The sequence below is a fragment of the Cotesia typhae genome, unplaced genomic scaffold (genome assembly GCF_013202065.1).
Source record: "Cotesia typhae breed Kobodo isofemale line unplaced genomic scaffold, CoteBio_Ctyphae contig_23, whole genome shotgun sequence".
Classification (NCBI taxonomy): Eukaryota; Metazoa; Arthropoda; class Insecta; order Hymenoptera; family Braconidae; genus Cotesia; species Cotesia typhae.
In genome coordinates this window covers 3698109-3725560 of record NW_027423729.1, presented here as the reverse complement: position 1 = coordinate 3725560, position 27452 = coordinate 3698109, and the positions used below count along the sequence as shown (strand labels likewise).

Genomic DNA, 27452 nt, shown 5'->3' with positions numbered 1-27452 from the left:
GTCCAAAGTGGATCTCCGGTATCTGGCCCACTGAGTAATATATTAGGTAGGTGGGCCCGTTGTCGTGTTACATTTGACACCCTTCGTATCGGGCCAATAAAATAAAATGGCTCGTGGAATGCGGTCGACAGGGGATCCTTTATAACATACGTCTTTCTTCAGTTAAGATTATACTCTTCTTTTTCGTTTTAAAATTTTTTTTTTATATATTTTATTCTTGTCTATACAATATAATATTTTTATATTCTATCATTTTATTTATTTTTGGTCGGTGTCACTTCGCGACTTACTCGTTTATTCTTTTTATTTCATAATAACTTTGTCATATTTAAATAGAGATAAATTTAAATAAATCTAAAACATAAAAAAAAAAAAAAAAAAAAACATTAAATATTAAATCAAAGTAATAAACTAGATTAAAATTTTTTGACATTATATGTAATTAAATAAAAACTAGATTAAGTATAAGTATACTTGTTTATTCTTTTTGCAACTAGTTAATCACAAGGTGATGATTAATGATATATCAATGATGAAATTACAATGACTTAAACGTAATTATAAATGCAAATGATTGTGGATTTAATTTTAGATTCAAGGATTAGATAAATAATCTAGTCAATTTGACACCATCATCAAATTCTAATGGACTCTTTTGTCCCTCATTTAGTTACGACTGTCCATTTAGATAAGTGACAGACGTCAACATAAGTTCGATGTATATCACACATGCTCTCACTCATTTCCGGATTTAAAAAACTAAATTTTATTAAAAATAAATCCTGAATTATTACCATTTTTTTTTTTTTTTCGATAAAAAATTATAATAAAATAAAAAATAAAAATAAAACAAACAAATAAATAGTTTTAAAATTTAGTACTGTGTTCGGTGAATGACTTTAACTTAATAACAAAGGTAGCCCGGAAATATGAACAAAACAAATACGACTTATGTCTTATATTTGTGACGATGAAGAACGAATATCACGATAAGAAAGAGTTAGTACTCGAGGGTAACATTATGAACGTATAATCCGTTAAATCCGGTTTCTTCCACCCGCAATCATTTGTATAAACGTTTCTTTTACCTCATTTTTTAAATCCTGCCTATAGATCTTGTTTTTCTTTTGTCACCCGGGAATAGATCTTTCTAATCTACCACAATTTTTACCTTTTTCATTCACATTTTTCTTCAGCAACCTTTATAATAATAAACAATATTTCTTAATATATTTTTATTTATTTATAGTCTTCTTTTATGTATAAAACTTCAATATATATATATATATATATATATATATATATATATATATATATATATATATATATATATATATATATATTTATATATATATATTATTTTAAATTTACACCGTCATCTAGACATTTGACACCAGACCTTACTCGTCAACCTTCATTCCGTATAATAAGTACTCAGTGAGTTGCTGCATCTTTTTGTCTCTCTCAGAGTCTGAGCATTCACCGAATAAATTGTCTATAATTTTTTTTTGTTCCGGTGACAGAGTCTCCAACGGATCTAGGCCTTTGGCAAGCATACTTGGAAGCATTACGTCGTAATACAAAAAAATCTGTAAAAAAGATTCAATGTAATAATATAAAAAAAAAAAAAAAAAAAAAATAAATTAGAATTTATTTTAATTATTAAATCAAGAGTTGAGCAATTATTAAATTTTTTTTTTTTTACCTTATTAGTAAAAGTTGCGTAAACAAGGCTGGGTGTTGATGTGCCGGCATTCAAACTGTAATTTCCAGCGCAGAAAGCTCTCACGGGTTCTTCAAATTGAAACCGTACGGAATTGCACTCCTGATCAAGGAAATAAGTGTGTCCGTCCCAAGCACACACTACTATTTTATCAGAACCATCGCCCGTTACGTCTAATCGCGATAACGCGAATATCAAATGATCTACTTGCATCGCCCTGCAATTAAAAATAAAAATACAAATTAATGGTTTAGAAACACACACAGGAAATAATTTTATATAAATTAAGACATTGATTAATTACCATAAAATAATTTCATCCTTAACAAGCATAATTGTACCATCGAGAGTGGCTAGTGCATAGGGTTTGCTATTAATAATAACTTTATCATTTGATTTAACATTAACATCGACGTCTTCTTGCGTCGATTCATCAGAACTGAGTTTGGTATGAGAGAAATCATCATACGTTGGTAAGATGGATTTTTTAGGCGGATTGCTTTCAAAGTCTCCTAGGATAATGTTCCCACCAAGTACATTGCCATCGACTTGATCAACATCAGAACTTCCTTCGTCAACTCTTGTGGGCTCGCGAATGATATCTTTTTTGCCTGCACTTTCGTCTAAGCTTCGCTTCCGAGTGTCTAGCTGCGAGTAGTTGCGTTTGAATTCAAGGGATCCTGTTTTGAATTTCTTCTTCTCTTTCGTTGAACTTTCAAAAGTATGCTTAACACTCGTGTCTTTTGGCACGAATTTTGGTGGTGATTCATCGGAAACTAGATATTTTGTGGTGCCAGGTTCCAAGTTTCCTATAATGGCAGTCGAAATATTCGGATTTCGCATCCTAGAGATTCCCAGGGTTTGATAGTCAACGCAACTCGCAGCTGCTTCGTTCTTGGAATCATCATCTCTTAATTCACAGTCATCTCGGTTGCATTTTATACGCATAAATGTACCTCCTGGCTGAGCTACTAGTAATGTCGGAGTGTCATCACTCATATGCTGAAAATTAAAAAAATTTTTAATATAAAAATATAAATTAAAACAATTTTAAGTAAAAAAAAATTACCTGGAGTGTTACAGTGCCAATTTGATTAGCACACTCCCATTTATTTAATCCAATAAGTTTACCAGTACCTAAATCAGCGTTACTAGACCATCTGTAAGACCTAACAACACGATCTGTTAATCCTAGAATCATTTCATTAGCACCATCATGGTCTACATCTGCGATCAGAATAAATTTTGTATTTGTAGGAATTCTCTGTAAATGTACACACTCCATTTTACTAGACAGTTGATCCGACTCTGCGGAACTTGAAAAGTAGTCAAAATTAATTCCACCTAAAAAATAAATGATATTAAAGTTAGCAATTACTTGATAATTTTTTAATTTTATTTAAAAGAAAAATTTTTTCCAAAAAATTATTTTTTAAGAATTGCATTTTTTATTTTTTTATTATTTATTACTCACCCATTTTATCTAAAAACTCTTTATTAATAACTTGTGAATAAGTTGCATTTGTACTGGGATTAACTGACCGTGGACTGTAATAAATGTGAACCCAACCATCGCCACATACTACAACCAATGCATTTCGTCCATAATTAAAAATATCACCTATAGCGACGCAAGATATCAATCCTAATCCAGTTGTTTTATGCCAGACTTCCGTTCCCTGTAAAATAAAATTTTATATTTTAAAACAATAATAACAACTAGCAAAGTTGCAGTCCCTAGGTGACTTGTGAACTAAAAATAAATTCTCTTAATAATATAGATGATAAAAAAAAAAAAAAAAAAAAAAAAAAAAATAATATCTAAAATTACTTTAAAAATGTAGAGCTCTCCTTCTGAAGTACCAACGACCAGTTCATTGTCTCCATCATTATCAACGTCACCAATGACAATTCCATGAGTCAGAACACTGCCATTGATATCCCACTGCAGTCTCTGAACAAAATTAACAGCCCTCATCGCTCAATTATGTATTTAATTACTGATTACTTGGTGATGATCCACTAGCTTTGCAGGAATACGGTGTTTTGGCAAATCTGGAGTGAGCATCTGCCACCTACTAGGTGGCCAGACGATGCAGCTCGCTCGAGCAGTTACCAAAGCCAAAGAAATGGGACCAAATGTGTTCGAATCAACACTATAGCCCGTATGATCACCTTCAACCCAGCAATGACCTTTTGGTACTCTCACGTACGGAAGCTTGTATTCAATTGTATTAATTTCATCACCTTCCAGACCTATCACGCGCTTTATCAACGTCTGGTCGGGATGCTTGGGTGACACAAAAGATATAATGTCACCGCGATTGAAATCGTTATTACGGATCTTCCAGCGGCTTAAGAATACGTAGTCAGTTGTTTTTGAGTCAGGGTTCAACGTTGGCTGCATAGAGACTCCATCAACACGTGCGATAGTCCCGACGTTGTAGACAAACGTCACTCCGATTGGAATTCCTATTAGGATGTTACGCACGATGGGTGATAGGCCCATCTATTCGTTTAGTCTGAAAAGTTATTTTTCGTTAATTATTTATTTTTAAATGTATAAAAAATTATTTTTTACAACAATAATGGAGATAAATAATTTTGTACTTACTAGAGTTAAATAATTAAATATCACAAATAAAAAAAAAACACACACACACTTATTAAAAAATAATTATTTATAAACACAAAATTTTTATAAATAAAAAATATTTTGTTTTGTAACCTACGAGGTAATATTGAAATATTTTTTAGTGAAAGAGAAATTGATGTTGAAGTTTATGAAAATTTCAAGAGATAGCGTTACTTGTAATTCTGAGAATTTTAGTTTAACGCTTCGATAAAAAATATAAAAATTTGGTATAAAAAAATTATTTCGTGTTAAAAATTGTAAAAAAATGAAGAAATCAAACTAAAAGAAGACAAATAAATAATAAATAATTTCATGCATTTCTCACCACGCCGAGAACCATCCAGATGGCGTTTGCACCTTACTGATAATTCTGAAATAATTAAATAAATAATTAGAAAGTGAAACATGATAAAAAATTAATATCATTAAAAAAAATAATAGCAATAATTACCTCAGCGGAAGACTTCAAAAATTAACTGCAGCAAATGGCGCCTGTCAAATTCACACACTAATCACACACTAATTACCACAAGTATCACTAATTACTATACACTCAATTATTAGAAAAAAAATTTTAATGAAACAACTATTATTTGAACACTTGTTAATAAATAATTTAATTTTTTTAATACTTCCTATTTCAACATGGAACTTTCCCGGCTTTTTGGCGCGAGCTAAAAGTGTATTTGTACTGACAATTATTTTGTTAATTTAACGTAATTATGACGTACTTCGATTGTTAGTTACTTTATTTAAGGATATAATAATGAATTTAAGGAAATAATTAATAAAAACATTAAAAAATAACATGATTGGATGACGATGCAACAGTTACACGTCTGAGCTCTTCGGAGAGTGCGAAGAATCTGCTAGAACAAAGGAAGTTATTTGCTAACCGTCAAACTATCTTTTAGCTACCGAGCGAAAAATTTAATTTTAAAAAATGCATGTTGCTTTTTTTCATGCTTTATGTATAATTAATTTAATTTATATATAATAATTATTTATAAATAAAAACAAAAACCCGAGAATTGATTGAAATTTGAGAAAATTATTACAAAATTTGTCGTAGAAAAAAATTTTAAAATCGAAGTGAAGTTAGTTAGTCGCAAAATTTTCGATATAAATCGATCTATCGAAAGAATACAAATTTCGATTCTTATTCGCTAAAATAAAAGCGCGCAATTTGAATTTCTTATTTTATAAGAAAAAGATAGAAGCGCCAGAAGCCATTATTAAGAACTTAAGAATTCTTTTAGAGAAAAAAATGGAAATCTTACCGTTATTCATCTTATTATTTACTTTTTGATTAAAATAGTAAGCAATTATTGAAATTCATATTATTATACGATTGCTAATAAATGATGTAAAAATTTTAATAATCATAATTTGTGTTAATTATATTTATTAATCTTTTCTTAACTAAAATTCTAACGAAATTATTCTGTTCATAATCAGCTGATGTCATAAATCAACCGGCCGGTGGAGTAAATAAAAAACTAAACATATGAAAGAATTGATAAAAGGATTGTAATTAATCTTTTGATTAAATAACAAAAAATGAATGACACTTCAGAAAATTCAAATTTTGTTGAGATTGAAAAACGGCATGGTCCTGATGTGGTCAAGTAAGCAAATATTTTTATTTTATAAAATTATAATAATAATACTAAAGTAAGCCGACGTTTTCAACTTTTTGATTTTCTTTTAATTATTAAATTAAAATTAAAAAATATTTTTGAAAAATTTCAAGCATTGTTCTTCAAGTTTTTTACAATTGAAAATTTTTTTTAATTTTTTTCTAATCATTTTTTCAATAAAAAATAATTCTAAAAATTTTAGATGTCGACTAACTTAATTTGCATCATTTTTCATCATTAGAATAAAAATTTAATAAAACCACTGATAAATTTTTTCATCACAGTTTTTTGGTTACAAAAAAAGTCGTTTTAAAAGAAAATAAATTTGGATCTTATCCTTTGGCGGAAAATTTCTCGAGAGATGAGTGGAACTTTAAATTACGCTCAGTAAATACAGAAAAGGACAAAGTCAGAAAAAAAAATAAAACTAAACTTTACGTCCCTAAAAACCATGATGATGATCAAGCAGACAATTTACATCTTTATGGTAAGTCTTGAAAAATAAAATCTTCTAATTCCATTTAGCGAAATTTATTTATTATAATTTGAGTAAGGAGAGGATAATTTTTTGTTTTAAGCTGGTGTCAGGCGTTCGATAGACTTTAGAAGTGGAGAATCTCAACGAGGCCAAGCATCTGTTCCAAGTACCAGCAAGGCAAAAGTTTCACATCCTCGGTCTATATCAGAGTTTGCAATAAATTTGAAAACTAGAAAAATTATCACGCAAAATTTAAATAAGGTGAAATGTCGCGAGCACAAAGCAGCTACGTTGTATTTGAAAGATGTTCGAGGTTACTTAAATATATTAAAAACGAAATCACCCGAGTATCACAGCTGTTATTTACATTTATCATCGATTATGCACATGTTTGCAAATAAAAGTAAACAGTTCCGGTATAATATTTTTTTGGACAAATTTTCTCAAGATAAAAATCTTCTTGAAGGGCAGCTATCTCAAAAACAAATTTATGAGTTCTTCTCTAAAATATTATATCAAGTTGTACCTAATCAGCTTTTTGGAAACAGAAGAAATAATGCCAAAATAAAACGAACAATTAGACAGTACTTGGAATCAGGAAACGAAGATTTTACTCTCGAAAGATTGCTCCTAAGTATGAACGTAGGTAATTGAGAATATATTCATATTATTACGATTATTATAAATATATCACTTATTTTAGATCGATTCAATAACGTGGCTGGATAAAGTGTCTCTTAAATCCAATAAAATGTACCTGTTGGCTCAAGTTTTAAATTGGTTTTTCGACAAATTTATTTGGCACATAATTTACTCGTATTTATATTGTGAAAAGCCTCAAGCAGCAAATTACGAAAAAATTATCGTCCATGGCTGGATTAAAAGAGGAACAATTTATCAGTATATGCTCAAGAAAATACGTGAAAATGTCTATGAGCCGATACCAAACTATGAAGCGAAAACAATAGATGGGTCACTAATTCCTAAACTGAGATTCTACGCTAAAAAGTCTGGGTTGCGTCCAGTGCTAGTGAAAAGGTGATATCTATTTTCTGTGATAGAATTAATAGACAGTTTTTTTATTTATTCAATAATATAATTATTTTTATTTTACTACTTTATAGAACTGATGAAATCCAAAAGAAAAAATGTAAAAGATTTCATAATATTTTGAAACGATTGTATTTTTCTACCAACCCACCTCAAAAATCACCCATTACTCAAAGAATTTGGGAAGAAATATGTGATTTTCGCAAAGTTAATGGCAATAAACCTCTTTACTTTGTCTGCTGCGATATTAAGGATGCTTATGGTTCGATAATTCAAGATAAACTGCTGGAAATTGTAGAAAAATTAATAGACGATAATTTACCAGAAGTATTGACAAGTAAATGGATTGCACTGCTAAGGCCAACAAAAGAGATATTGACAGATTTTGTGGAGTGTGAATGTCTAGGTCTTGATTATTTTCCACCCTTACTACCTTTAGGTTCTCTGTACTGCCCTCTAAATTTGTCATATAAACCTACCATGTCTGTCAGTAGAGAAGAGATTAAACAATTTATCAAGGATGAAGTTTTAAACAAAATGGCAAGTAGTCATTTAAATGATAAAAAAAAAAAAATAAAAAAAAGGTCAAGTTAACTTTAATGTCATTATTTCTGCAGGTTCGACTGAGGAGTAATTATTTTAAATTAAAACAAGGAATTGGCCAGGGTTTATCGCTGTCTGCTGTACTAAGCGAAATTTATTACAACAATATGGAGGTTCAAGAGCTAAAAAAGTTTAAGAATTTAGGAAGTTTGTATCGCTACGTTGATGATTTTCTATATTTGACTGATAACAAAGAAGTGGCAGAGAAGTAAGTTGGCTGTATCAATTACAATTATTACCTATTTTTTAATCTTTTAGTCGATTGATTCATTTATCATTGGTCATTTAATACAAACAGGTTTTGGGAAATGACTCAAACTGGGATCCAGGGTTATAATTGTAACTTCCAAGTTGAGAAGAGTCGATCAAATTTAGATTCAGTTAATAAGGTGGAGTTTGGTTTTCTCGGATTTTCCTACAATATCAAGACTATGGAGGCGAGACCAGATTACTTTGGTGTCTCGGTAAGATACAGCTTGAAAATGAACAAAGAAACTACGTATAAACCATTGATGTAAGTTCATAGTTTAATTTATTTCCGTAAAATTTATTGTAAATAAACGATCTAATTATATTTTCAGCTTATTCATGCGTCGAATTTCTAAATTCGTGGGGATGCTGAAAATATACAAATTTGTCCTGGATCCGCGGATAAACTCCAGAAAAATTATCATTGAAACCCTTCGAGCCGCTGCCAAGATGTCAGCAGAAAGGTGCTTCCTGCTCCTGGTCAACATGTTTGACATAAAAAAATTAGACAGGAGATTTTTCTTCAGGATTTTCCTTATTATGAAAAAAATATCTGTCAAGCCTCTCATCAAGACTTGCAATAATTCTTTAAAAGTTGAAGGTTGTGATTTTTCCTTCAAATTCACAGAGTTAAAATCGATCTTTTGGTATGAATATATGCAGGCGTTTAAAAAAAATTCTTTTATTGCTAAAAGATTTAACAAGTTAATGAAAAAGCAGATTGATTTTGATTTATTAAAAAATATTATGCAAAAATAAACATCATTTAAAAAAGACCCAGTTATTGACACTGGGCTAGTTGTTTGACACTAGCAATTTTATGCTAATTAAAAAAATTAAATTTTTTCAAAAAACCAATTTTTTAAAAATTTATAATTCAAAAATTATATTTATTAAATTGTTAGAGTTGATTTGTTTTTTTTTCTAATTAAAATAAAATTGCGAGTGTCTATGTCTGAATCTTTTACATTAAATTAAGTGAATTATTTTTTTTATCGTGAATTTTTACAAACTCAGAGAATTATATTTTATTAAAACAAAATTTACTGTTAATTAACCGCTTGTTATTTTATATCAATAGTTGCAGTAAGTTAACCCATGTAAACACATGGGTCATTTATGATGACAATAATTTTTTTTTCTGATAATAAATGTCAGCAATAAACATGTTTAAAAAAATAATTTGTCAAAGTGCAATAGTGTTTCGCCTAAATAAATTACTATTGTTACACGTAGATTATAATTCTCGTCATATTATCAAAGCGACTTTATCAGATTCGGCATCAAGACATTTAAATCCGCCTAAAAATACGTTACATGCTCCGATTAATGAAGACCTTGTTGATGAAATTTTCAAATTTAAAGAAACTAATATCAGTAATTGGATCATCGAAGTAATTTATGTTTACATTTATACATTTTAATTGTACACAGGTACTATAATACTTTAATTAAATAATTTTTTTTTTACAGAACAAAGTAGAAACATTGTGTTGCTTGTATAAAAATTTGTCAATAGAAAGCAAACAGGATTTCTTCTGGGCACTAGCTTTGAAATATGCAGTTGACCATAAACATATTCAAAATCTTGCTGATAAAATTTCATCAACCCAAGTAAGTTCTTCATCATAATAATTAAAAAATTTTTTTTAATCTTATAAATAGGTTACATATTAAAAAAATAATTTTTTTTCAGGAAGAAAATTATCAAAAATTACTGACAAGAGAAAATATATTAAAAAAAGCTCTTACTCCTCGGTATCACTGGCTGTTTGTTCTAATGGGAAGATTGGAAGGTGGAGTTAAATTTCTCGTTGATTTGCGGACTGACGTTCTGGTACTTTATCATGATATAAAAACATGGTAATTATTTACAAGTGGGGTCAACCTCATTTTGGGTCATAAAAAAATTTCGTAAAAGGAAAAAATGAAAATTTCGATAGCTTTTTTTGCCTTTAAAAATTGAAAAAAATTTTAGCTTTCATGGTTTTTGATTTTAATGATTTAACTGAAAATTTAGTTTACAATTTAGATATCTTGATTAAAAGTACGTAAAAAAACGAACAATTAAAAAAAAAATTAATAAGGCCCAGTAAGTTGACCACACATGTAAATAATTACCAAAAAAATTTATAAAAATGCATGCATATTAAAAAAACCCTAGACTTTCAGGAATTACTATCAGAGTCTACAGATGTTGAAAAATCGGCGATAATGCAGCAATTAAATTTGACTCTGCATGATTTACTATTACTTTGGTTCAGCGTTGGATTTTTACACTTGGAGCGGATAACATGGCAGAGTTCTTGCGACATGTTACAGAAGGTAAAGTATATATAATCAAACGTACGCAATAAATAGTCGTGTGTAAATAAATAAATTTTATTAAAAAAGATTTCAGATTATGAAGCGATACATCCTATAAAGAATTGGATTGACTTGAAACGACGGGTGGGCCCTTATCGTCGATGTTATATATTTACACATCCTTCAATGCCTCGAGAGCCTTTGGTAGTCCTTCACACGGCTCTTTGTGATGTAATTCCAGAGACTGTTAGGGGTATTGAAGAAGCTGAAAAACGAATTGTCGAAAAAACTACAGCTCTGGCAATACATGAAAATATTAATCACATAAAAGCTGCGGTGTTTTACTCAATTGCTACTACTCAAAAAGGATTAAAGGTAAAAATAAATTTACGGTGTTTAAAAAAAATAAAAAATAAATCAGGATGTTAATTTTATAAATTTAATTCAGGGTATTGAGCTTGGTAATTATTTGATCAAGGAAGTTGCTAAGGAAGTGACACGTGAGTTTCCAATGATTGATCAGCTTTCAAGTTTATCACCTATTCCAAAGTTCAGGCTATGGTTACTCGATAATATTAAGCAAGGTAAATTAAATTAAAAAATTTTCAAAAGTTGGAAAAAATTTTGGCTTTCATGTTTTTGGATAAAATTTCTATTTTATCTTTTTTTGATATATTTTTTTTTTTAAGTACATAAAAAAACGAACAATTAAAAAAAAAAAGTTAAATGTCTCAATTTTCAAAAAAATTTGTTAAAATTGTGATAATCAACTTTTTTTTTTAATTGTTCATTTTTTACGGATTTAAAAAAAAATATATCAATAAAATCAAATAGAAATTTCGTTCAAAAAAATGAAAATGAAAATGAAGACCCCACTTGTAAATATTTACCAAAAAAATTCTTTTTTTTTTTTTTTTTTTTTTTTTTTTTTTTTTTTTTTTTAGATTCCACTGCAATCTTCACCGAAGATGAATTAATAAATATAGAAAATATTTTAAGTACTGATGATATTTTCTTGGCGTTGAGAAAATTATTTAATAATTCTCTGTGGATGAATGACAAATACATTGTTAGTGAATTGAAAGAACCCTTGATGAGAGCTTGTGCGTGGTATTTATACAGAGAGAAACGACGTAATTACGCTCTTGATGCTGTCGGTTGGTACTAATAATCAATAAATGGTGATAGCGTTATAAGTAATACGTAATAATGATAATAAAGCAATTAATTATTAATTGACAGCGAACTTTCATCTTCGCAACGGAGCTGTGATGTGGCGAATAAATTGGATGGCTGATCCGTCACCCCGTGGCTCAGAGCACAGCTGCGGACTGATGGTTAATTACAGATACTTTCTGAGTGAGACTGAAGATAATAGCCGCAATTACATCGAGGGCAATAAAATAAAAGCCTCTGAGGGAGTAATTGCCTTGGTGGAACAAGCAGAAAAATTAAGAAATAAATAAATGTTAATAAAGAAAAATGTTGAATAATTTTTTTTACTAAAAAAAAAATAAATAATAAATTTCTAGTAAATGATAGAATTATTTAAATGCAAAATGGAATATATAAAAGTTGGCGTGCAAGAAATGTCTTTTTTTTTTATTTATTACTCTTCGAATTTAATGTTTTTATTAAAGATTATTAAATTTGTTCATTTATACAATTGCTGGATTCGCCCAGCTCATATTCAGCTCAAGTATCCACAGAGAAATCTGAAACAAGTATCAACTTTCATTTTCATTTATTTCTCAATAATAAAACTGTAAATAAACAGAACTAAACAAGCGTAATATAAGTAAAAATACGGAAAATACGGAAAAAAAAAAAAAAAAAGAAATAAAAAATAAAAATAATATTAATCTAGCACAACGTCGATCTAAGAGGCATTTTTGTTAATGGTTGTCAATTAACCTGCAGTCAAGGCTGGGTTTGATGAAAGGTCGTAGGAAGATGAGGTCTACTCTCCAGCTTCGTATAGTCAAGATGGAATTCCTTGGCTACTTTTCTCCAGTTTTGCGCATCAAAATAATAATAAGTACCACGTTCATACGTCGAAGTTTTTTCAACCAATCCAAGACCTGGTGCTTGCGTAATCCAAACCTTCTCCTCCATATGATACCGCCATTCTCTGCTATACCTGTTTAATTACAAACACACACGATTAATTAATTTTATGATTCAAGATTAATGACAATGATTAAAAGCCTAAACTTGTTAAGCTGGTTGCTTTATAATTAGTACTTACAATTCAGCCGCCGCAGCTAATTGTAACACATCACCAACATTCGTATAAAACATATAAAACAAGAGATCATCCTTGTACCGGTTCAATTTTACAGGTGCCAACTTATCTCTTGAATAAACAAAACAGATGAGATTGTATAATTGATATGAGTGACAAATATTTGATTTGTTTAAATAAATGACTCCTTTTATTTTTGATAATTCCGGTTTATAAAAAAAAAAAAAAAAAACCATTTATTTTAAATAAATTAATTTATTACCTTATAGCTGCATTTATGAGATACTCTGGCGGGACATGAAAGTCAATATCCTGCGGTCGACATGACGTCTCCGCCCAGGGTCCACCGAAATTTTGGTAAAGGTTTTCAGGAGAATTTAGATTTAGTCCTAGTGCTGTTAAGTCTTGACCGAGTGCCAGTGATACCAAATTAGGATCCGTTTCTGCTGCTCTGATAAACGTTAACAATCCTACCATTCCAAATTGATCTTTCACCATACTAGCTGGTATATTCGTTACTTTTCCTTAAAAAAAAAAAAAAAAAAATAATAATAATAATAATAATAATAATTACAAAATAAAAAATACCAAAAGCTAATTAAATGTTAAAATAAAAAATACCATCAGATGATGTTTGGATGCCTCTTTTCGACGCTTGTGACTTTTCGGAACCAGGTGCTCTATTATTTTGTAGTACATCTTGACCGATTTCAGGACCAAGACCAACCGAGAGATTTTTGTCCCCCGTGACGCTTCCGCCAGGAGATGGACCTTCCCTGCTTTGCGTGCCAGGTAACGCAGGAAAGTCTTCAGAGCTCATCGTGAATTCGCTCGCTTCAGACGTCGGCTGTTTCACCATACCAACTGCAACGAGATAAGGATCTACGTTATGGTTTAGCCAATGTAATTACTGAATCTTATCACAAATAAAACGAACCATAAGCTTGTTTGCCCGGCATCGGGCTAGGTTGGGGCATAGAGTCACCCTGGCCTCGATTCGTCAACGAGGGAAACTCCGAAAGGTCTAACAGTGGAGGGGTGCTGGTGTCTCCGCCTCCTCCGCTCCCGAACACAGAATGAAAATTGTTGATCGCACCTTGAGATCCGTAACTCCGACTCTGAGGTATTCCAAAACTTCCCATACTACCCATTGGATTAGAGTTTCTGTAAAATTAACAGCCAGGTTAATTAATTATTCTTCATTAAATAATTAATAAAATAAAATAAATTAATAATAAAATTAGTAAGTGTAATAAATGTCATGCAGGTGAGCAGTGAGGATTTTTTTTGGAGATAAAACAGACTAAGTGGATCCTGAAAATGAAGATACGCTGGATAGTTGTGTGTTGTAGTAATTAAATAAAATAATTATTTTTATCAATTGTTGGACCAATAAGAGGTTGGCCATAAACTGACCCAAGAGAAGGCATAGTTCGTCTATCCGCAAAAGCTCTCTGGCCAAACAGTCCCCTGGTGCCCATGGGAGAGAGCTGTTGCTGTTGAGGTTGATGCCCAACAGACTGAGACGCTGCGCCTGAGGCGCCTGGATAAATGCTGGCCCCGACAATCGCCGAGTTTGCCGTACTCGAGGTACTCGCAGACCCTGAGAACATGCCCGAGGTAGGTGTGACATGACCCACGAGGGTGGAAGAGCTTAAGCCCCCTCCGCCAGCTCCTCGTGAAGAAAGACTCGCTGTCGCTATACTCCTTGGTGGCTGCTCAAAGTTCAGGTTGGCCATAGCCTGTTATCTCCACTTATAAATACCTACGAGGACATTAATATAGTTGCTATTTAAAACCCCGACATCATTAACATCATCATCATCATTACTATCTTGGATTTATATCTCCCATCGAGTTGTTACATTAAATACGAGCTACAGCAAATTTATAGATCATTGATTAAGTTATTAAGTATAATTATAATTAATTAGAAAACTTTTGAGATTTGGACCAGAGACTCAAAATTATTTTATTATATTAAAATTAATTGATTAAAATTTAAGCTTGAAAAATTTCTAACTTTATAAAAATTATTTTTAATTCAATAGAAAGTAAGACTTTAAAATAAGCTAGTATATTTTATGTAAATATTTATGAGCTTATGTTAGTATGGCCAAATTTCTAAATAAAAATGATGTAATATTTATAGAATTAATTTTAAGTTTAAGAAATATTAGTTGATTCTTAAATAAGCTTTGTGTGAATTACTTCAGAAACCAAATTATGTGAATAATTAAAATTTAAAGAATTTTTTATTATTCTTACATGCATTTTTTTTCTAAAACTTTTGCTAATTATAAAAAATATTTAATTTATAATAATTTAAGCATCACAATCAGTCCAAACATCCTAAGTTATGAAATAAAAATATATAAAAGCACCAATAATATTAAAATAAAAAACTGGCTTACGTTTACAATAAAATTTCTATCCTCAGCTTCTGAGATAAATCATTTATAGTAATAATTATAATTATAATTATATCACAATAAATAACAATATAATTAAAACATAAATATTTTTGTTGACAGAAGTGACTGAACAGATTTGCTAACTTTTTTTTTATCAGACTAAAGACAGCTGAATAATTAAAATGTCTTTAAGCATATTCAAGTATGTATCTAGTGTGAAAATCTAAGTCTAATTAAAAAAAAAAAAAAAAAAAAAAAAACTTCTAATTACCCTGATGTTTACATTTGTTACAAACATAATTTAATACCAGAATAACACTGCATGCAACACTTAAAAAAAAAAACTCGATGGAATAAAATAAAAACAATTAATTAGTCGTTCCATGCAACCCTTTGGCATTCCAACCTAGAACCTTTGTTTGCAATGCAAACAGACCACCATAAAATATAAAAATAATAATAACCTCCCAGTCCGTTTGGGATTGAAAAAAACAAAGCTGGTTGTACACAATAATTAAGATGAAAATATTAAAAATGCCACGTTGATGTCCAATTAACGCTCGGGGCTTTTTTTAATTTAAGAAAAAATAATAATCTGACGTCCCGCTTCGGACCGCTGACAATCACACTGCAAACAAAGGTTATAGGTATACACATAGGTAATTCCTGTTGTTTTAACTTATAAATAATCTTTAGTGGTAGCTGTAGTAGTAGTTAATGATGATAATAATAATGATAATAGTAATAATAAACACACCAAGACTCTCGTTTATTTATTATTATTACTAAATCGAGTCTTTACCTATTTATTTAATTCCAGTTATCAATCTAACGTGTCGAAAATAGTACCATACTCATCATAAATAAACCATCTGATATATAAGTGTATTGCAATATAATTTATTAAATTTAAAATCACTGTGTTAAGTTTTTTCTGTGTTGATTTCAACAACGCAGATGTATTTAGATTTTATGTGTGTACGTAGATCTATGTATACACATTAAATATATATGTATATAATAGCAAAGAAATAAACGTGTCGACACAGGAATAAATTTTACGCGGGTACTGTTCACCGCGCAACTCAATAATAAACACTTTTACGTTTTCACAATCACATATATATTGTTTATTATTTTATCATTATAAGTCACCACTTAACAATTATAATACTGTTAACTATTATGAGAAATAATAAATCACATAAACTTAAACAACATAATATCAGAGTTGACAATTTTCTGCCATATTAGCAATTTTCACAAATGCGTCCAAATCAGCAACCAAAAATATCTACATATATATACTGACTTCTTGAGGTGTATAATATATATGTCTATCTCTATATCTATGTATAGGTATAGATTTTTTAGGTATTTTTATTATTTTATCAATTAAACATAAATATCCTGTTGTGTATGCAGCTAAACGAATCACACAGGTTAAGAATTACGTATTTTTCAACTAATTATAAACAGTTAATTCAGTAATTTTATAAAAATATCATTCGTAAAAAATATATTATATTATACACAATTACAATTGGGGTATTCGATTAATTACGTTCGACAACCACTACTCTGGTGGCGCCTGTCGGCAATATAATAGTTTACCTTATTGACAGTTAGTTTGTACACAAACTAACGTAAGGTTTTTTTTTACTTACAATTTTTAAAGTTTTTAACAAATGACAATTTTGTTTTCTTTTTTTTTGTAGTCAATTTTTCAATAAAAAAAATTTTTTTACAATAAAAAATGCTTCTAAAAATTTTCACTTGTAATTTTTATTAATTTTCATATGTAAAACTTTTTAATTAATTTTTTTTTTAATAATTGCATTATTATAAAATTTTTAAATAATTTTTAATATTATGCTCGGAATAACATTACAGCGCCTTTATATTCACGCGACGATAAATTATTCTGTCGTGCTACCAATTTACGTGATAGAGGGAGAGAATCCCGAACAAACCAGAGTTCTTGTTCTTTTGGTGGGACGACTATACACACATATTTATGTATATATGTACATACACGTATAGTACCTACATTAATATGAAGCCATTAAGCATAAAGACAGATATACTTATTAGAAAACACTTACTTGCATGTATTGTCATATGTACACACTGGCTTGATTAGGAAAACAAACGAATCTGCATTGTAATTCTAATAGTACATTTAATGAATCATCTATATATATAAATATAAAAAAATTTTACACTTAAATAGTTCAATTTAATAATTTCAATGGCAAATTGAACTTCTGTTTATTTCTTACAATTGTGATTTATTTGTGAATCGTTTACTCTCAATTTGTATAAATCTAGTTGGATTTATGACTTTGCATTTATTGTTTGTTTTTAACTTGGAAAAAAAAAATAATCTCGTGACTGCAAATGATAAGAGTATTTAAATAAAAGAAGAAGATTAATAATATATATATATATATATATATATATATATATATATATATATATATATATATATATATATATATATATATATATATATATATATATATGTATATAAATAGCAAAAAGTATAAATATATATTGGATAAAAAATATACAAATGCGTGGAGTTTAAACTGTGATCTTTTTTTTTATTGAAACTATAATTATTTACAAAATTATACATTTAAAAAATTTTAATTGATATGACATTGGATTATACACTCACAAGTAATACTAATAATAATAATAATAATAATAATAATAATAATAATAATAATAATAATAATAATAATAATAGTTATATTGAAGATGGTGTAATTCTTGATATTGATAATTGGTATACACATAAGGTTATGTCAGCTTTCAAGGTTTCATTATTATGAAATACTCTTCCAAAATATCTCATATGATTATAAAACGGCTACTTTCTCTTGCGCTTGAATCTATCATCTGGAAATCACAATAATAATAATAATTTTTATTTATAATAATAATAACAACATATAATTAACTGATTGCGTCCATGAGATCTAATTTTGGAACAATTATAATTGTAATTGTGAAATAATAACTTTTGTACAATCACGGAATTTACTGATAAAAAATATCTATCAATCTACTGTTATGGCTGATGTAAATCCACTAGTAAACGAGGAAGAGATGGAAATAGCTGGCATAGACACTGGCGGAGGTGGATGCGCTGATGAAATAGACGAAGAAGAATCAGAAGGTGTTATTGTACCAGAGTTACAAGGGACACTATCTAAATGGACTAATTATATTCATGGATGGCAAACACGTTTCATTGTACTCAAAGACGGCACATTGTCTTACTATAAATCCGAACAAGACAGTGGTTTTGGTTGTCGAGGCTCTATCAGCCTTTACAAAGCTGATATTAAGGTAAACACAATTGTTGATCTTATATTTGCATAACAGCTGTTGTTTAAATAATTCAAAACACACTATTTAATTATTTATTTTTATACACTATATTTATTGTTCTGAATATTAGCATTTTTAAGAATTATTCAAGATTTATTTCTAAAAATAAAATGATACTGAAATTGAGAGACATTTGATCATTTTTAGAATTTTTTTAACAAACAAATTATAGCAAGAAAATTTTATTGAAAAATTTTATCTTTAGAAGCTCTGAAAAATTTTAAATGAAATTTTTATAAATAATTTTCTGTGTCTAGTTTATTTTTCAAACAAAATCAAAAGATTGTCAAGTGTCTGCTAACTTCAGCCTCATAAAATTAATTATAATATTAATAAACTAAATGAATTGTAGTTATTATTAATTATTATTTCAGAATTTTTTTGTAATGATTATTGGTATAACTATTTTTTGACAGAATATTTGAGGTAATTTTTTATTGCTTGGAATTTTATTTTATTTATTTATTTTTTTTTTTTTTTTTAGGCTCATGAATTTGACGAATGCCGATTCGACGTATCAGTGAATGAAAGTTTAGTGTGGTATCTTAGAGCAAATTGTCCAGAGGAAAAACAACGCTGGGTTGACGTATTGAAATCGTATAAAGTATGTATTTGTTTTTCTTTATCGTATGACACATATTTTATTTTTTATCTTAAGACACATAAATTATTCACTGATGACTCACTTCATTTTTCATGTTTTGTTACATATGTAATGTTAATGTACAATATAAAATAACAGTAAAATTATTTATAGGCTGAGTCTGGATATAGCAGTGAAAATAGTTTAAAACGGCACGGCAGTACGGTATCACTGGTATCAAACACACAATCTACCGCAAGTGGTGGCAGTTTGAATAAACGTGGATTACGAAATTTAAAAGAAAAACTTGCCGAGTTAGAGACATTCAAGGATATATTAAGTAAACAAATAGATACATTACAAAAATATTTTGACAATTGCGCTGGTAATGTATCGCCGTCTCAGGTATCCTCAGTGTCCCAAGAAACGAGAGTCAACTCTCATGAGTTTATTAAAAATGATATTGGATTCGACCCAGCACTCCAGTCAATTGATTTTAAAGGAGAAGCTATTACATTTAAAGCTACTAGTGAAGGTATACTCAGTACATTACAACACTGTGTCGAATTAATGGGTCAACGCGAAGACGTCTGGCGTCGTCGATGGGAAAAAGAAAACGAACGGAGGAAAAAAATGCAAGAACTTTATAAAGCTCTGAAGGATCAGATTAATATTCATCGCGGTGATCCTATTCGGCCTAGAGTTTTGATACACGGAGGTCCTGATTATGAAGTAAGATAATTCTAAAATATTTACTCATTTACATCAATCATAATAATTAGCTGATAATTTTGATAACTCGTCAAACGTCAATGAAAAAATATCACTTTTAATTATTGTCGAGATTATTCAAGTCTTGTTTAAAAATTTTCAAAAATATTCCAGAATGATGAAACATTATAGAAGTTTTTAGAATGTTTAGAAATATGTCGGAACAGATTGAGAAATTCCAGAAAATAATTATTAGTAACATATTTAAACATGACTTTAAATAAATACATTCAATTCAAAGTCTAGAGATTTTAGTTTTTTTTTTTTATTTATTTTTTTTTTTTTTTTTTTTTTTCAAGTTTGTTTCGCTCGTGCTGATTATTACTTATTGTTATCTTTATTTGGTGGAAGACTTGAGATTGTAAAAAATTATGTCAAGTATAGTACGTAATTATTATAAATTATAAAATATTAATTAAGAAGGAAATAATTAGTATTCCTCCTTATAATTCAGTGGATCCTCTAAGAATGTTTCATTACATAACTGTTACTAAATGTTTACCTTTATGATTATTGAATTAAGCAATATAAATTTGCATATTTTGAGGATTTTATTGCCGATAAAACCGAATGGATCTAGAATTTACGTTCTTAATTTATTCTGTTGATTTGTGGTAAACTGTATTTTTAGCTTAGTCCAGTATAAAATACATACGTAAAACTTTTTGCGTATATTTTTATTCCATATTATTCGTGTGTACACTAATCGGTCATGGAGTCATTTCCAAAACGTTTATGCAATATCAACTTAAACAACCACCACCATCGGTTTCCATATATTAAGCTTACGCAATTTACAGCGTGTTCAATCGACGACGAGGAATTATTTCTGTTCAGTACGTCAGTGGACTACCGCTGGAGTAGTATCGTCTTCAGATATTTTAACAAGACCATTAATATTAATTACTTTAATTATTTTATTTTTCTTCGTTAATAATGGGAAAAATAAAACTGAGAAATAGTTTTTTGTTGACGAGTCACAAACATTCAGTATGTCATTAAAATACATGTTAATAATTTTAATTGTTATCATAGATAATAGTTGATTATTTAATATCGTGATAAAGATAAATATGTAGTGCAAAGAAAAAAAAATAAAAATAATAATTTGTTTTTTTCTTGTACTTTTTAGGAAGGTCCACACAGTGCTTTGTGTGATGAAGAATTTTACGATGCTGTGGAAACTGGATTAGATAAAATAGATGAAGACAATCAAATGAGAGATCGTTTGAAACGAAAATCCGTTTCAATTTCAGTTGATTCAACTATTACTCCTGCAGTTAATCATAAATTATGGCCGGAGGTTTGTAATTTATTTAAATGTATTTATCAAGCTCTTATTTGTATTCATAGTTGCAATTATATTTTTTTTAGATCGAAAAAGTAACAATGCAACAACTGCACTACGCGCGTTTGGGTGTTGGTGGAGCAGGTGGTTGGCAATTGTTTGCAGAAGACGGTGACATGCGAATGTACAGGCGAGAAGAAGAGGCCGATGGATTAGTGGTTGACCCACTGAAAGCGTGTCATGTTGTCAAAGGTGTAACAGCACGAGAAGTGTGTCAAATATTTTTTAGCCCTGAGTACAGAAGCGGTTGGGAGACGACTCTCGAGGATATGACCATTGCCGAAACGATTTCCAATGATACTTTAGTATTTCTTCAGACGCACAAACGTATTTGGCCGGCAAGTCAACGTGATGCCTTATTTTGGTCCCACATTCGGAGTGTTCCTGATGATCAAGATCCTGACGCTTCTGATTTATGGATTGTTTGTAATCACAGCACTGAACATCCTCAGTATCCAGTAAGTTATTTTTGTAAGAGCTATTAGTGATGATAATAGTTATTATTGCACGCCTCATAGGCGAAGCGTTGCTCTACTCTCGAGTGCTCTACTCTCGACATGTCAAAAAAAAACCAGAATAATTTTTTTTTATCATCTACACAATCATTCACAATTTTTTAATTTTTTTTAATTAACAAATTTGTTTTGAAAAAATTGCATTTTTAATTTTTAAAAATTTCTACATGTCAATTTTTTTTTTGTTATAATTTGTAATAATAATCAATTTTATTGTGGAAAATGAGATTATGAGGCGTGCACTTTTGGATTTTCCAGAATTTAAAAATTTTTATTTAATTAAAATTTTCTAGCCAAACTCAAATAAATGTGTGCGAGTTTATTTAACTGTTTGCATTGTATGTCAAACATTTGTTGATCCACCGAAAGATCCAAATAAAATAAGCCGTGATGATATTACTTGTAAGATAACTTACTGTTCTGTGGGTATGTATCTTTTTAATTAGTTTAATTAATTAATTAATTAATGTTTAAATATTTTTAACTCTGATTATTAAAAAATGTATTTTACAGTAAATCCAGGTGGTTGGGCACCAGCTTCTGTGCTTCGCGCAGTCTACAAACGTGAGTATCCAAAGTTTTTAAAACGCTTTACAAGCTTCTGCATTGAACAGTGTAAAGATAAACCTATATTGTTTTAACTAAATAATTATAATTTTAATTATAAATAAAGAAAATTGTAAAAGTGGAACAAAAGAAATTTATATTGAAAAAAAAAAAAAAAAAAAAAAAAAAAAATTAAAAATGTTTAAATATTGCAACAAAGACAAAAAAATCTCTTTTAATTGTATTTGCGCTGATAGCTCGTTTACAAGCTCAGTGAAATTTTTTCATAAGTACAAATTATGTACTAATAAATAAAAATAATAATTAATAATATTTGTCTAATCATTGATTCAAATGATGAATTAATGAGTGTATTTTTAAATCATTTAATGTAAATACGTTAATTGATTGATAAAAAATTTAATTAAACGATTAAAGTTATTATATTAAATATTCATACTGTTAATTTATGATTATAAAAATTTTTAATATCCGATTTAACTTTTTTTAATAAAATCGGATGTCATATAACATAGTTAGAGTTTTTAAATATATATATGTATATGTAATAAAAATATTGAAATCGAATGAAAACTCTAATATCACATACACATTTTACTTATTCATTGTTACACTGCTTATGGTACGTAACTGTATAACAATGATGAAAAAAAAAAAAAAAAAAAAAAATATTGTTATTTTTATTTATACAGAAAATAAGGAAAGCGAATAATGTATAGAAATAAAACGAATGAAACTCAATAAAGACTGTTGTAGATTTATGCAAAGGATAATTGCTATTTTTTTCTTTTATTAATTAATCAATTGTATAAATTTTAATTTTATTAATTTATTTCATTTGCATGTGTAACCATAAAAAAACTATAGTTATTTGGTTAATTTTTTTTACTTAAATTTCTAGTACAATTAATAATAATTAAAAACGTAAAAAATCATTACAACAATTTTATGAGAAAAAAAAAATTATTTAATAAAAATAATAAAAGTAAATGTAACTGAAATTATTTGAGCTTAGTATTTAGATTGGCACGATTATAAGTAATAATCGTTTAAAAAATTAATTGGAATTTTTTTTTTTCATAATCTTACATACGTAATTCGTTTTTCATATCATATAATTATTATTATATCTACATAAAGTGCATTCACAACACATTAAGTTTTATCTATCTCCATAAATGTCTTTTCTGTTAGTATTAAATTTATCAATTTTACATCAAGTATCTCTTTTACTTTTTTTTAAACATAGTCGTTTAATTATTATTATTATTATTATTTTTTTTTTTTCCAAGGTTTTTATTCTGTTATTATTCATCAAATAATTAGCCGGTTTTTACTTTCACTTATCATAAGTCGTTAATTTATCCAAGACCTTTAATCCTCTTTCCTCGTACTCTTCTTTAGTAATCCAAAATGAATCACGATTTTTAGTTAATTCAGCTAGTACAGCACCACCCATAAATACCATATCTTTACGTCGTGGTGGGTCTTCAATTTTTATTTTAAATTTCTGCAATAAAACCCAATAAGCATTATTAATTTTAATTATAATAAATTTTGAGTTATAAATAAAATAAAATAAAATAAAATAATAAAAATGAATCACACCCCTAATTTTGAAGCATCATTCTTCAGTACTCGTTGAAGATAAAGCTGTTTAATCTCACGCTCTAATCTAGATGGTAAGCCTGGGTACATTGTACTTCCACCACTCAATACTATGTGTTTATATAATTCACTTCTTATATCAATAGCTGCCGATTGAATTGTATTAAATACTAGCTCAGCAATACCCGGTGCTTCAACATTTATTAAATGCGGTTGAAATAGCGCTTCAGGTGCAGCAAATCTTTCACCACCTACTTTTATCACACGTCCATCGGGTAACTAAGTCCAAAAAATTATCATTATTATTTATTATATTATAATTATTAATTAATAAAATTAATCATGATTATTTACAGTGTAAGACTCAACAAGGACAGTAGTTTCAACAGCTAATTTTTCTTCTGTCTCAATATTGTATCCGACATAACATAACTTTTCTTTCATCATTCTGACAGTTTCAAAATCAGCTGAATGATTAAATGCATAACCACGTAATAATAATAACTTAATAAGATACATTGTTATGTCCCGGCCAGCAACATCCAGTCTTTTTATTAAATGACATGGTGCACACTCGTGATAAACAGCACAAATATGAGTTACACCGTCACCAGAATCAACTACTACTCCACTTATCAATCCTTGTGCATAAAGTGTTAGTACAGCTTGGACAGCAATATATGTTGCTGCGAATCCGTATTTTTCAAACATCACCTAAAAATAAATAGTCCAGTACAGTTTAATTAATTATTATATGAAGAGATACAACGCTATAATTATTCATAATTAATATAAATATTACCTCAATCATTTTTTCTCGGTTTTTTGTTGGATTCATTGGTGGTTCAGTTAACATAATCTTGCACTCATGTGGATCAATATTCATTTTTTCTGGTCCGAATGTGTAATCCCAAACATGGCACATGTCTCCCCAATTTCTATATTTAATTTGTTAATAGTTGAATGGAGTCAATTGTAATATATTCAAATTTAATATACAAAAAAATGTTGTTTAGTAATAGGATACACTGAGAAAAAAAAATACCGTCAGAAAAAAAATTTTTTAGCTTATAAATTCAAATAATTCAATTTCTTAATTATTATTGATTTTAATAAAATTTGATCAAATAATTTTTCTTAGTATTTTTTTTTTCTCGTGTATTGATTAATTTTTTTATAATACCTAACAATTCCATTTTGCATAGGATAACTAATTTCCAGCAATGAACGTAGTTTACTAGCTTCATCACCGACCATCAAATCCTGTCGCAATAATAAATTATAATTAAACTTAGATAATAACATTTTCAATAACAATACAAAAATAATGTCTAACACATTGGCATTCTCATATAAAATCAAGACACACATTTAGTTTTCCGGCCAAACATTTCACAAAATAATGCAGCATAATAATTAGCAATACAAAAAAAATAATAAAAATCCAATGCTTGAGTAAACTTTAATTCTAGCCGATACGATAAATTAAAAAAAAATAAATAAATAATTAAAAAAATATATCTACTACGACAATAACGTCAATACAAATAATACACTTCAACTTACAGGCATGTTAAACACGTCCTATGATGGCAAATGTAAAAAGCACATAAATACATTTAATATTAAATATAAAAATAAATAAAACAATATTTTATAAATAAAATTAATAGTTATACAAATATATGAGGTTTGTACATATCTAATTGGTTGATGCGTTACGCATTTGTAAACTTAGCAGGTCAATATTGTATTCGAGGTATTAGTCAATGTTAATAAGGTGTATATTAATTACACCGCATTATTCTTATTATTATAAAAACAATAATCAATCGTTTTATTCACTCGGAAAAAGAGTTAGTTAAAACTGTAAATCCAACCAGTTAATATTTTCTTGAAATCTTCAGTCATTTCTCGCTTATTATTTAAAATTTTAATAATTATTCGTATTTTCTAGCTTTTTTTTTTTTTTTTTAAACAACTCTAGCACAAAGGACACTACTGGGTACTAAAAATGGACTTACACGAACGCAAAGATCTTGCTGAAAATATATAACAATAATTTCATTACAATCAATTTAATTTTATAAATAAAAAAAATATATAAATACATATACGTAATTAAATAAATCTTGCCATTAAATCGGACAATCTTGTACATCTAAATTTGATTACAAAAATGTCTCGTTTTTTTTTTTAAATTTCAGCAAATTAAAATAAAAACAAATAAATACAAGGATTCATTAAAAAAAAAAATGAATTTAATTAATCCTCACCTTAACATCAATGTCTCCAATTTTATTTACTGCTCTGATGATCGGCCGTCCGACAAGCGATGGAAATATATAAGCAGGAAAATTAGCACCTGCATATCCACATTTGACAAACTAAAAAAATATAATAATTAATAAAATTTATTAACATTATTATTTATTAACAATTAATAAAAATTCCAAATAGCATTAAAAATTAATTTAGCAGATATTCAATAATTTTTTTAACAAATAAATTGTGGTAAAAAAAATTGACATTTATAAATTAAAAAAATTAATGCAATTTTTAAAAATAAATTTTGAGAACAAATTATTGGTTAAAAATTAAAAAAGGTCAAGTAACTACTAACTTTAATTAAATTAAATAGCATTAATAAAAAATTCGCATATTATTTTAAAATATTGATGGAATTAAACATGCATAACCTTACCCCAGTTCCATTGTCACAAACAATAACTTTCCGTCCTTGATTATCCATCTTAATAAATACGGGAAACACTTAGTAGGCAGTAATTATTGTTAATTGTTAATTACAATAAAAAAACCAGAATTTTGTAACAAATTTCCTGTAAGATGACTAATAATTTAGCTCAGCAAGGGCGTCACCGGCATGGCGTACTTGACAATAATCATCCAGTATTTTTATAAGGTATAAGATAAACACAATCAAAGTTTTTGTATATCAAATATTAACCATCACATAAACAGCAATAAAAATAATTCATGTGATCAAATAAATACCTAGTTATTAATAATGCAATGATACTGAAGTTAGCAGTCAGCTGTCAATTTTAAAAATTTTTTTAACAAATTAATTACAATAAAAAAATGCTTCTAAAAATTTTCACTTGTAATTTTTATTAATTTTCACATGTGAAACTTTTTAATAAAATTTTTTTTTAATAATTTAATTACTATAAAATTCCAAAACAATTTTTAATATCTGTCAACTTCAGTGTTATAATAACGTATCATAATACTTAGCTACCAGCAAATAATTGCACTGTGATTATTTTAAAAATAAATGCATTTAATTACAA

At 28.3% G+C, this 27452-nt stretch overlaps 7 protein-coding genes across 19 annotated transcripts; 3 read left to right on the top strand and 4 right to left on the bottom strand.

The window, feature by feature from the left end:
- On the bottom strand, positions 1–3701 carry LOC141524872 (KICSTOR complex protein ITFG2). 2 transcript variants are annotated; one of them, XR_012478765.1, is made up of 8 exons: positions 3555–3701; positions 3198–3402; positions 2793–3067; positions 2028–2725; positions 1706–1940; positions 1400–1589; positions 1089–1200; positions 1–354 (listed from the first exon to the last, which is right to left on the bottom strand). XR_012478765.1 is itself a non-coding variant. In XM_074239008.1 (7 exons), the coding sequence occupies exons 1-6, from the start codon at positions 3699–3701 to the stop codon at positions 1401–1403; spliced, it is 1749 nt and encodes a 582-aa protein (XP_074095109.1). In that variant the 3' UTR covers positions 464–1200; position 1400. The 2 variants fall into 2 exon arrangements, 1 of the variants encoding a protein (XP_074095109.1); XM_074239008.1 differs by lacking the exon at positions 1–354 and having other exon boundaries at positions 464–1200.
- A 15-nt stretch (positions 3702–3716) lies between these two features.
- LOC141524873 (mitochondrial inner membrane protease subunit 2) lies at positions 3717–4488 on the bottom strand. The gene is made up of 2 exons (XM_074239009.1): positions 4338–4488; positions 3717–4245 (listed from the first exon to the last, which is right to left on the bottom strand). The coding sequence occupies exon 2, from the start codon at positions 4230–4232 to the stop codon at positions 3717–3719; it is 516 nt and encodes a 171-aa protein (XP_074095110.1). The 5' UTR covers positions 4233–4245; positions 4338–4488.
- A 1140-nt stretch (positions 4489–5628) lies between these two features.
- LOC141524826 (uncharacterized) lies at positions 5629–9536 on the top strand. Of its 4 annotated transcripts, none has more exons than XM_074238929.1 (9): positions 5629–5675; positions 5817–5986; positions 6283–6485; positions 6577–7118; positions 7180–7514; positions 7601–8066; positions 8144–8337; positions 8428–8643; positions 8711–9146. In XM_074238929.1, exons 2-9 carry the CDS (start codon positions 5919–5921, stop codon positions 9135–9137), a joined length of 2451 nt encoding a protein of 816 aa, XP_074095030.1. In that variant the 5' UTR covers positions 5629–5675; positions 5817–5918; the 3' UTR covers positions 9138–9146. The 4 variants fall into 4 exon arrangements, with proteins under 4 accessions (XP_074095030.1, XP_074095032.1, XP_074095033.1 ...); XM_074238931.1 differs by lacking the exon at positions 5629–5675 and adding an exon at positions 5705–5724; XM_074238932.1 differs by lacking the exon at positions 5629–5675 and adding an exon at positions 9460–9536 and having other exon boundaries at positions 5777–5986; positions 8711–9025.
- Positions 9530–12275, top strand: LOC141524827 (malonyl-CoA decarboxylase, mitochondrial). 2 transcript variants are annotated; one of them, XM_074238933.1, is made up of 8 exons: positions 9530–9772; positions 9852–9992; positions 10075–10215; positions 10551–10703; positions 10773–11060; positions 11134–11269; positions 11630–11842; positions 11928–12275. In XM_074238933.1, the coding sequence occupies exons 1-8, from the start codon at positions 9530–9532 to the stop codon at positions 12149–12151; spliced, it is 1539 nt and encodes a 512-aa protein (XP_074095034.1). In that variant the 3' UTR covers positions 12152–12275. The 2 variants fall into 2 exon arrangements, with proteins under 2 accessions (XP_074095034.1, XP_074095035.1); XM_074238934.1 differs by lacking the exon at positions 11630–11842.
- Rga (CCR4-NOT transcription complex subunit regena) lies at positions 10747–16818 on the bottom strand. Of its 3 annotated transcripts, none has more exons than XM_074238936.1 (8): positions 16147–16818; positions 14347–14695; positions 13868–14094; positions 13552–13812; positions 13193–13454; positions 12934–13041; positions 12600–12825; positions 10747–10950 (listed from the first exon to the last, which is right to left on the bottom strand). In XM_074238936.1, the coding sequence occupies exons 2-7, from the start codon at positions 14667–14669 to the stop codon at positions 12606–12608; spliced, it is 1401 nt and encodes a 466-aa protein (XP_074095037.1). In that variant the 5' UTR covers positions 14670–14695; positions 16147–16818; the 3' UTR covers positions 10747–10950; positions 12600–12605. The 3 variants fall into 3 exon arrangements, with proteins under 3 accessions (XP_074095037.1, XP_074095036.1, XP_074095038.1); XM_074238935.1 differs by lacking the exon at positions 10747–10950 and adding an exon at positions 12280–12400 and having other exon boundaries at positions 16147–16816; XM_074238937.1 differs by lacking the exon at positions 10747–10950 and adding an exon at positions 12280–12400 and having other exon boundaries at positions 13552–13794; positions 16147–16814.
- A 1418-nt stretch (positions 16819–18236) lies between these two features.
- Cert (ceramide transfer protein) lies at positions 18237–23303 on the top strand. 2 transcript variants are annotated; one of them, XM_074239285.1, is made up of 7 exons: positions 18237–18704; positions 19231–19350; positions 19504–20061; positions 21233–21403; positions 21475–21906; positions 22257–22389; positions 22477–23303. In XM_074239285.1, the coding sequence occupies exons 1-7, from the start codon at positions 18426–18428 to the stop codon at positions 22602–22604; spliced, it is 1821 nt and encodes a 606-aa protein (XP_074095386.1). In that variant the 5' UTR covers positions 18237–18425; the 3' UTR covers positions 22605–23303. The 2 variants fall into 2 exon arrangements, with proteins under 2 accessions (XP_074095386.1, XP_074095387.1); XM_074239286.1 differs by lacking the exons at positions 18237–18704; positions 19231–19350; positions 19504–20061 and adding an exon at positions 20937–21090.
- A 324-nt stretch (positions 23304–23627) lies between these two features.
- Positions 23628–27419, bottom strand: Arp2 (Actin-related protein 2). Of its 5 annotated transcripts, none has more exons than XM_074239288.1 (10): positions 27401–27419; positions 26843–26978; positions 26415–26525; positions 26163–26180; positions 25705–25722; positions 25322–25401; positions 24941–25076; positions 24493–24852; positions 24139–24417; positions 23628–24040 (listed from the first exon to the last, which is right to left on the bottom strand). In XM_074239288.1, the coding sequence occupies exons 2-10, from the start codon at positions 26888–26890 to the stop codon at positions 23870–23872; spliced, it is 1221 nt and encodes a 406-aa protein (XP_074095389.1). In that variant the 5' UTR covers positions 26891–26978; positions 27401–27419; the 3' UTR covers positions 23628–23869. The 5 variants fall into 5 exon arrangements, with proteins under 5 accessions (XP_074095389.1, XP_074095388.1, XP_074095391.1 ...); XM_074239287.1 differs by lacking the exon at positions 27401–27419 and adding an exon at positions 27154–27321; XM_074239290.1 differs by lacking the exons at positions 25705–25722; positions 27401–27419 and having other exon boundaries at positions 26843–27144.
- Between the last annotated feature and the right edge of the window lie 33 nt (positions 27420–27452).

Bases quoted from the DNA above. Each gene is read 5' to 3' on its own strand.
- LOC141524872 (XM_074239008.1), bottom strand. From the start codon at position 3,701: ATGAGGGCTGTTAATTTTGTTCAGAGACTGCAGTGGGATATCAATGGC. The intron at 2,726-2,792 runs GTAATTTTTTTT...TTTAATTTTCAG, and splicing joins TTGGCACTGTAACACTCCAG to CATATGAGTGATGACACTCC. The intron at 1,941-2,027 runs GTAATTAATCAA...TTTTAATTGCAG, and splicing joins AAGGATGAAATTATTTTATG to GGCGATGCAAGTAGATCATT.
- LOC141524873 (XM_074239009.1), bottom strand. From the start codon at position 4,232: ATGGGCCTATCACCCATCGTGCGTAACATCCTAATAGGAATTCCAATC.
- LOC141524826 (XM_074238929.1), top strand. From the start codon at position 5,919: ATGAATGACACTTCAGAAAATTCAAATTTTGTTGAGATTGAAAAACGG. The intron at 8,067-8,143 runs GCAAGTAGTCAT...TTATTTCTGCAG, and splicing joins ATGAAGTTTTAAACAAAATG to GTTCGACTGAGGAGTAATTA. The intron at 8,338-8,427 runs GTAAGTTGGCTG...TAATACAAACAG, and splicing joins AACAAAGAAGTGGCAGAGAA to GTTTTGGGAAATGACTCAAA.
- LOC141524827 (XM_074238933.1), top strand. From the start codon at position 9,530: ATGTCAGCAATAAACATGTTTAAAAAAATAATTTGTCAAAGTGCAATA. The intron at 9,773-9,851 runs GTAATTTATGTT...TTTTTTTTACAG, and splicing joins TCAGTAATTGGATCATCGAA to AACAAAGTAGAAACATTGTG. The intron at 9,993-10,074 runs GTAAGTTCTTCA...ATTTTTTTTCAG, and splicing joins ATAAAATTTCATCAACCCAA to GAAGAAAATTATCAAAAATT.
- Rga (XM_074238936.1), bottom strand. From the start codon at position 14,669: ATGGCCAACCTGAACTTTGAGCAGCCACCAAGGAGTATAGCGACAGCG. The intron at 14,095-14,346 runs GTCAGTTTATGG...TTAATTTTACAG, and splicing joins CGAACTATGCCTTCTCTTGG to AAACTCTAATCCAATGGGTA. The intron at 13,455-13,551 runs GTATTTTTTATT...TTTTTTTTTAAG, and splicing joins CATCCAAACATCATCTGATG to GAAAAGTAACGAATATACCA.
- Cert (XM_074239285.1), top strand. From the start codon at position 18,426: ATGGCTGATGTAAATCCACTAGTAAACGAGGAAGAGATGGAAATAGCT. The intron at 21,404-21,474 runs GTTTGTAATTTA...TATTTTTTTTAG, and splicing joins ATCATAAATTATGGCCGGAG to ATCGAAAAAGTAACAATGCA. The intron at 22,390-22,476 runs GTATGTATCTTT...TGTATTTTACAG, and splicing joins GATAACTTACTGTTCTGTGG to TAAATCCAGGTGGTTGGGCA.
- Arp2 (XM_074239288.1), bottom strand. From the start codon at position 26,890: ATGGATAATCAAGGACGGAAAGTTATTGTTTGTGACAATGGAACTGGG. The intron at 26,526-26,842 runs GTAAGGTTATGC...ATATTTTTTTAG, and splicing joins TTTGTGACAATGGAACTGGG to TTTGTCAAATGTGGATATGC. The intron at 24,418-24,492 runs GTAAATAATCAT...TTTTGGACTTAG, and splicing joins TCCTTGTTGAGTCTTACACT to TTACCCGATGGACGTGTGAT.